An 8,779-nucleotide genomic window follows, 5' to 3' on the forward strand; every position below is an offset into this window, starting at 1 on the left:
TATTGGAGAAAAATTGTCATGCCTATCTACATGACAGTTTGCCTCTTTATGGAATATGGACACAAGTCACATAACAAATGTTGCATCTACTTGAGGCAAATTAAACCTGCAAATGTCATATTGTCATTAATGATATGCAAGAAATGATCTTTCATATGTCCTTCAAATTTTATATTTTCTACCGCCACTAATAAATTACTTCATAATTCAATATTATAGCATGACACAAAGTAAGATCGTCGAAAAAACTTTCTTCTCGACTCTCTGACTTGGTAAGGAAAATTTCTTGTGATCCAGTTTTTTTCGCGTTTTCCTTTTCCATGCAATCGGCGGCCAGCGAGCTGCCACGACCCCCTCCGGCTCCGGAGGATGGGACGGGAGGGAGAGAAAGGGTGTAATTCACATACTCATTATTTATGTTATAACACACACAATTTAACCCAAGTACACACGGTATTTCATATATCAGTTTTCTTCTTCGTCTGCATTTGTGTAATTCAGATTTATTAAAAATAACAATTGATTTGATTAGTCCAGACAGCAAAATGATTTAAGAAAGAAAATTAAGAAGTTGGTTCTCGTAAGACTCACAACTACAGATAAAATGAGATAGAGAAAATAATAAATATGTACTAGATAATTGTAAGAATGTGGTTATAGTGATATATAACTAAATAAATTATAGATGATCATGTTTTTTCATTTAGAAAATAATTTTTAGAAGTTCAATAAATTCTGTTTTTAGTTTTTAAAATGAAAAAATTATGCTTGAAAACATGTTTTTTATTTTTTATTTTTTTATTTTCTAATTCTCTAATTTTCCTTTTCAAAAAAAATTCTCTAATTTTCAGAAATTTGGAGAATTGAGAAATTATTCGGTTAGTAAATGGAGTTTTCAGTTCTCTGCTCCTCGCCTCTCCCTGTCCATCCCTTCTCACTTTCTCAGGTTCGTCTTCTTGCTCCCTTTAGATTTCAGTTTTTTCGTCCTCGCCACTCAAAGTATGGATGGGTTAATTAAGTTTTCTTCATTGCGAAGGCTGGGATTTGTGAAGGGATGGGTTGAAAGTAGGGATGGTTTAATTCTCCCTGCCGTGTCGATTGTTCAAGACTAGCTGAAATCTGCTTATCATTATTTTCTGCAATTAAGTGGCTTTTGAATGCGCTTTAGTTTTTTCTAGAGAGAATTGACGGTGGTGGTGCATCACATTTCTGAATTGGAAGAAGGATTTCAAGGTGTTTGAATTTTCTTTTCTCCGGTTTATTATTTGCATGGATGGAAATAATCTTGAATTCAGCTTGGTTTGTGAGATTTATCCTTTCAATTTTATTCTATTTAATTTGAATTATCTTTTACTCTTCATGTTAAATTAGATGATTTTGTTTAGTGGGTGACATTTACTTATTTTGAACAGGGTTTTAGTTCTGTGTATATAACTTCGTTTTTAGTTTTTAGTTTTTTTTTTTTTTTTTTTTTTTTTTTTTTTCACTTGGATATAATTTGATTTATATAATTTTGAGTTTGCTTTGAGATCATGCAACTTTATGTTTCCTTAAGCTGTTTTTGTTTGTCAAATAGTGAGTAAAGCTGTAAAAAAGCAGCTGATGTAGTCTGATTTGCCCACAGTTAAGTTCATTTCTATTTATTTTGATTTTAAGAAATATGTGTGCACTTCAAAATCATGTACTATATATATATTTGTTCCTTCATGAAGTTGTTTTGCTTTCAAGTACTGATTTGAGCTTGAGAAGAAACTGCTGATGCAGTCTGATTTTGTTTGAAGTTTTTAGTTGGTGAAAAGATGACAAACCGAACCGAACAAAATCTGAGCCGAAATTGAAATTTTTGAAACCAAACTGAACTACAATGTTAAACCAAATGGTTTCATTTTTTCAAAACCGAACGAAGAGAAACTTTAAAAAAGCAAAGTTGACCTTTATGTACAATCCAAGAAGTAAAAAGATTTGAGCATGATATCATGTAGTGCAATGTAATAAATGGTACTTTTAAAGTTAGTGGCACTTTATATTGAGCATTATTGAATAATATTCTATCTTTATGCTTTCAAGGCATTGCAATTCCTATTCTTCTTTGAGTTCTTTCTGTATTTATGTCCACACTGATTACCTCTCTTCAATAGCATAAAACTGATACCGATATATGATTATAAAGGCAAAAGGCAGACAAATGGAGCAGCAAATTGCAGCTCTACGGCAAGCATTATCTGCAACAAAGCTCATTAAGGAGGATAATGTTCCTTGCAAGATTGAAGAGGTACTAACTACGGATTTTAGTTTTTTTTTTTTTTTTTTTTTTTTTTTTTTTTTTTTTTTTTTCGGTTTATTGATGTCCTTAGTAAATGAGCTTTCTTCTACCTCTATAGGGTCTCTATTTGGGTTCCCTTGGAGCTGCAAATGATAAAACTAGATTGAAAAGCTTGAACATTACACATATTTTGACAGTTGCCCGTGCACTGGCACCCGCTCATCCAAATGATTTTACCTACAAGGTTATTGCTGGTAGGAAAATTATTTAATGAAAATTATTCTCTGAATATTGGAGTGCTCAGTAGTTGATTATGAGTAGAAATTACTGTTTTGTGAACAGTGCTGGACCGAGAAGATGTAGAAATTTCACAGTACTTCGATGAATGCTTTAATTTCATTGAAGAGGGCAAAAGAGTAGGCGGTGTTTTGGTTCATTGCTATATGGGAAGATCCAGAAGGTGGACTTTTGTTCCTTGCCTTGAATTCCTGTGATTGCATACGTTAGAGATGAAGATAACAAAATACTTTTGTTTATATTGTAGTGTGACGGTTGTTGTTTCTTATCTGATGAAAAAGCATGGTATGGGCATGTCTGAAGCGCTGGAACTTGTGAAAAGTAAAAGGCCATTGGCTTGTCCTAATGCTGGTTTTATGTTGGTGCTACAGAACTATGAAAAAATTCTTATAGAGGTATTGCCTTCGACTTTTTATCACGTGATTGAACAAAGTTCAACATTTCAGTTTTGGTTAAAACCAAATATTTGGCCTGGTGTCACTTGTTAATTTCCTTCAAAGAATTATCAGATTTGGCTAAGGGATTTCATAATTCATATAGGTCATAACAATTTTAGGTAGCATTTATTTTCATACATCATAATTGTTAGTTTTATTGGGGTTGGCTCAACATAAACTCAACTTAAGCATGGGTTACTACTCTAAGGGGTGGGTGTGTATCTTGGGGGATCAATCCAAACCGTTCAACTCAACAAAAACTTTGTCAGGTGGCTAGCCTGAAAACTTAATTCAACACCTTAAAACTTGGAATTAGGCGATTGGGGCTAGATGTGTTTGATAAAATTAGTTGCTTATAAGTTTGTCACTGGAATATATATATATATATATATATATATATATATAGGGTCAGGTTCTCGTGCGGCCGTGCAGTCACGCCCCATTAGGTAAGCATAAATGCACCACAAAGTGTCCGAAAATGCACCATTTGGTGTAGTGCATTTTGTGGTGCATTTGTGCATTTCGGAACACTGTGTAGTGCATTTATGCATACCTAATGATGCAATCCGCACCGGCCGCACGGGAAGCCCTGTCCTCATTTGAACCAGTATATATATATATGATTTGGTATGGTGTCGAATTTTAGAAATAGTATGAATCGTTTGAGGAAAATGGAGTTTTTTACGGTTTGGTTGTGATTGTTTGTTTTTTTTGGTGTTTGAATTAGGAAGCTCGGTCGAAATATGAGGGGAAGAAGCTATAGTTACAGTCCTTCACCACCACGGGGCTATAGCAGGAGATACAGAAGTCCAAGCTAAAGAGGTCACCGTGGAGGGCGATTTAGGGAACCTCCTACCAGTCTCTTGGTCCGCAAGCTGCCCCATGATTGCAGGTCTGATCTTTCTGCAATCTCTTTCCTCCAAGATCATGTTTCATAGCATTGAAGTGCATGGTTTTGAGTAAATAAATGCATATATAGGATATGTAGGATTTACAGGTTTATTGGCTGACATACAGATTTCTATAAGCGTCTGCATTTGTCTCATTTATGATAACATTTAGTTATATACTTCTGGTTATACTCAATTTGTGTGATGATGAGCTTTACTTCCACCATGTGTATTGCAAGCATAATTCATTTCCATAAATACCTTAGAACGAAGCCAAATAGTTGGATATCAAGTTTTGTATTTTGTATGAAAAAATGTTTTTTACCTTTGCCTGCTTATTCTTTATTTGTTGTTAATCCATTTTATTTCTTCACCTGTCAGGAATTAGACCTTGAAATTCTGAACTTATTGGGTTAAATATGCTTAAAACCTTCGTTCCAATCACAGTTATACTTAATGAACTGAGACCAACTTTATCCAACCTGGGAATAGGATTTTTGTTCCCAAGAAGTTGAATCCCTGGGCTCCACGCCCCGGCCCAACAGAGCATCTGGGAGGATGTGAATCATGGTAACTTAGTTTAACACGAAGATGGTAACTCAGTTTAACACAGAGGCTAGACATGTGGGATTAATGACTTTTTGTGCTTCAATAGATTGAGAAAGTATGTATGGATAGTTATTGGCCCTTTTTGGTAAAAAAATTGGTCTATAGGTCAATTTTGGCTTATTTGACCACTATTAATTGTTTGATTTAGTTAAAATATCAATATAAATGTTTGGTTAATTAGCTTTTTGCAACTCCAAAAGGCTAAAATTCAAAATGCTATTCCAATCAACTTTTTCAATTAGCTTTTTAAGAAAAGAAATTATACCAAACAGCTATCAGCTAACAGCTAATTTACCAAACACTTTTCTACAATCAGCTAATGTTATCAACTATTTATATCATCTAATTAACACAATCAGCTAACAACTCCAAACAGGGCCATTACATTGTAACAACGTAAATAGTACTTGCAAAACCAAAAAAAACAAAAAAAAAAAAAAAAAAAACTTTTGTATAGCGGGGCCATAGGTGTGTCTGTATTTGGAGTACAATTCTTCTACGTATTGAGCAAAAGAGTTGCTTGTACACTAGAAAGTGATCATTCTTCCCCTTTCTCCTGCAAAACAGATAAGTCTCAAAAACATGAATCTTTTGTGGTTCCCCACAAATATTACAAACTATTTGAAGCACCAAATTGCGTATATATCTTTATTATAATAATCATAATCATTATTGAAATAACAAAATAGGGGAATTACACACTAATTTCTCTTTATTTTTCCCCTCCGCCCACTGTTGTTGATAAAAAAGATTTCGGCTCTAGCATCTAGTGGAATGTGTCACTGTCACATATAGAATTATTTAAGGAAAAATGACACTTTTTCCCCTTAGAGTTATATATAGCACTTTTTCTCCCTGAATTATTCAAGTGAATATTTTTTTTCGCGAAATGTTAAATGGACATATTTATCCTTATTTATTTTTCTTCTCCAACAAATTATGACCACAATTTGGTTCAAACCAAACAGACACTATAGCAACCAAATCGAAATATTCTAATTACAATTTAGAATTGAAACTCGATATTTAGAGTTTATTAAAATCGCGAACCGAGGACGGCCGATTCATGTTCCGAACTGAAAAAAATAAAATGCATTTATTGTTGAATTTAGACTATTTTAAAATAAAGACGGTTCAAAATCGCGAATCAGATCTGGAACCGCCGGTTCACGGTTCAGGATCCAGTTTGTTCGATTCATAATTTTAATAAACTGAAATCCAAATACTGGGTTCTGAATCTGAATTATAACTGAAAACTTTTATTCGATTCCTATAGTGTCCGGTTCAATTCGAATCGAATCGTGATCATCTCTATGTATACACAATAATTTGTTGGAGAAGATAAATAAATAAAATGTTTATTTTAAGAGTTAGAAATATCAATTTAATATATCAGGAAAAAACTGCCACTTTTAAAATAATTGAAAGGACTAATATACTTACATAAATAATTCAAGGGAAAAAAGTGCTATAAATATATAATTCAGGGAAAAAAGTGTCATTTTCCCATTATTTAATTTAGACAAAAGTGAACATGGAACATTTGAGCATTTTAGTCGTGTTATTTAAATGTATATCAACTTTTAAAGAGGTGGTTTTGCATTTTGTACAAGATTTCATATAAATATTTACCAATTACTTTTTCAATGCGTATTTGTTAAAATAATCTTACTCATTGCTCCACTAAATCAATGCATAAACCTGGGTGCACAACTGTCCCGGAGACCGATAAACACTAACTAATTTGATTAAGGATACAAATTTGTAATCACAGTATCACGAGTTTGAATTCCAACTTTCTTGGTTTCAGTCGGTCATTTATCGATAGTTTAGGCTGGTTTACCTCCTTGTGGTCCTTTGTGGCCAGTAGAGTTTATCCAGTGCACATCTTTAGATAGTGATTGTGGATTTTTTTCATCATTCAAAAAAAATGCATAAACTTGGGTGCACAAATAAGGATTCAACACCAAGGTATACTCGAGAGATGTTGAATCGATACGTCAAGAACATACCTCTCCTTTGAATACGTTTCTCATAAAATTGAGCCCCTTGTACCATTTCAACCCTTAGCTTAGCCAACCATTATACCATAGATCATTGACATAAAATTTATTTTTAGTATAATGAAAGATCATTTTTAATACAATATGATGGTTTTTGGGTTTTCGGGCCCAAGGAGGTCCAACACAACCTTAAGCTGGAGGATACACCTTTCACAAAAAGTCTATATTTTTAGTGAAGTATGATGCTCAATAGTGCTCTCTATTTCCCTCTCCGGGTTCTCCAATCTCCCTCTTACAAGGGTGGAGGAGCCCTTTTTATAGTGGCTCCTCCTCTACTGACTTAAAGGCTCACGATGGCCGACTTCAAGATTACATTTAATGCGCCGAGCCGTTGGGCGACGTTACGGACTCTGCCAACGGCTCTCTCTGGCCGGTAACTGGCGGACCGAGTCCGACCTTTAATGCCTCAACGGCTCCTTGCCTTAACTGCTCTGAAGGCTCCTTCAACGGCTCTCTGGGCCGGGTCCTCTCCTGGGCCGTGCCTGGGCCGACTCCTCGCCCCCGTTCGGCATTGGGCCGTCCTTCTTTGGACCTGGGCCGAGTCCTGGACTCAGCCCATGCATTCCTTCTGGGCCTCTTTTCTTGGGCCGGGGTTCTCACCCCATCAACTAGTCCCTCACTTTTCCATACCCGGTCCGCCATCCTAGGTTTGGAAAAGTAGTAACCGCCTCCTGCTTACCGAATCCGTGCCTTGAATGACTCCGGATTGGCCCAGATTATCTGCGATCTCCCGGATCTTGCGGGACCGTTCTGATCTCCTCGGCCTGGCCTGGCACCTATAAATGATCTTGGCCGTTCTTCTCTTAACTCACTAATTCCTCATGGGTCGCTCACCACTGAAAGGGAAGCGGATTGACTTTGGGTCGCCCCGGCGCCCCTTGCCTTCGAAACGGACTCGGCCTGAGAGGGAGCCTAAAAGGAAGGCTCCCCGTCCGACTCCACAGAGATCACCTGTTGGCACTGCCTCCATGGCTCTTCATCCGCCGACTCCTGCTCGTCGCGAAGTCGCTTCGACTTCTCGCCCTTCTCTTCCTCCGAGGGCTGCTCGAGTAACTTCCCCAGGCGGGACCGTTGTTGACGTGCCTGTCCCAGAGCAGCTGACCTTCCGTATGACCTTTTCTATTCCTCTGGATGACTTGGACGGTCCGGTTACAGGGCTAATGAACGAGGAAGACTTTACTCGTTATCAGGAGATGTACCCGGACGACGAAGAGCTGGTTATTCCACCACTCATGCCGGCGTTCTGGGACTCGCTTTGCCCACCTTTTCCTGGACCATCGGGAGGGTTCTTTGGAAGCGACTCCTCATCGCCGAGTGAGTGATCTTTGTGAACTGGGGTCGGCCGGATTCTCTAGAGGGGTAGCTCTTTTAGGAGCACTTGCTTACTCTGTAATAAGCTCCTTGTAACCTGCACCTTCTTTATTTTATAATAAAATATTTTCGGCCTTCAATTTTCATCTTTTTCAGTATATTTAGTGTACTCGTCCGTCCCAATTGTTGAGGAGTCGGCTGCGATGTCGAGTCCTCCCTCCGCTTGACACCTGTAAAATTTCGCTTCCCAGGGCGAGCCAGGCTTTTTTCAGTTTAGCGTGCGAATCTCACCCTTCCCAAGCTAATTGGATGGGATTAATCTCTGACAGAGATTCGCGCTGCCCATCCAATCCGGCTCAGTTATGTCAGTTACGATTCCCTCCGTGATTTGTGCCTCGGTCGTCGTTCTCTCGAGGCTCTATATAAGGGCTCTTGGTAGCTTTGTGCTTTCTCACCATTTCACATTTCAAAACCTCAAGCCATGAGTTTCAGGGACGGTGATCGTCGTTGGTCCATCCGTAATAAGGAGCATGCCCGGCAGGAGGAGCTCCGGCGGAAGAGGGCGGCTAGCGGAGGGCACTTGGTGGGCGACTCCACTTCTGATCCCATCGTGGTGCCTCCTGACATGCTTGATCTGATGGTCGTGGAGCCGGAGGAGGACGAGATGGAGCCCATGGTAGAAGACCCAGAGCCAGAGGAGGACCTAGACTGGGAGGCTCCTCCGCTTTTTGGCGTGGCCATGTCACCAAGTGCTCTGGAGAGGCCACTGCGGATGGTCGTTGACGGGAAGCCTGCCGTGTATCTGGATGAACTGCCCGAGCCCGAGCCTGAGCCGAGTCCGTTGCCTTTCCGCCCCCACTACTACCTAGAGGGTCCGCAGCCGGTGCGTCACGCGGAGGAGGAGGAAGT

At 38.6% G+C, this 8,779-nt stretch overlaps 1 protein-coding gene across 10 annotated transcripts; it reads left to right on the forward strand.

The window, feature by feature from the left end:
- Window positions 1-863: 863 nt before the first annotated feature.
- On the forward strand, window positions 864-4,210 carry LOC109151305 (dual specificity protein phosphatase 1-like). 10 transcript variants are annotated; one of them, XM_019299247.1, is made up of 7 exons: window positions 864-946; window positions 1,179-1,233; window positions 2,178-2,272; window positions 2,382-2,517; window positions 2,606-2,723; window positions 2,808-2,955; window positions 3,729-4,210. In XM_019299247.1, exons 1-7 carry the CDS (start codon window positions 887-889, stop codon window positions 3,813-3,815), a joined length of 699 nt encoding a protein of 232 aa, XP_019154792.1. In that variant the 5' UTR covers window positions 864-886; the 3' UTR covers window positions 3,816-4,210. The 10 variants fall into 10 exon arrangements, with proteins under 10 accessions (XP_019154792.1, XP_019154809.1, XP_019154801.1 ...); XM_019299264.1 differs by having other exon boundaries at window positions 3,725-3,869; XM_019299299.1 differs by having other exon boundaries at window positions 918-946; window positions 1,169-1,233; window positions 2,171-2,272; window positions 3,729-4,179.
- Window positions 4,211-8,779: the final 4,569 nt, after the last annotated feature.

Source organism: Ipomoea nil, unplaced genomic scaffold, assembly GCF_001879475.1.
Source record: "Ipomoea nil cultivar Tokyo-kokei standard unplaced genomic scaffold, Asagao_1.1 scaffold0268, whole genome shotgun sequence".
NCBI classification, from domain to species: Eukaryota; Viridiplantae; Streptophyta; class Magnoliopsida; order Solanales; family Convolvulaceae; genus Ipomoea; species Ipomoea nil.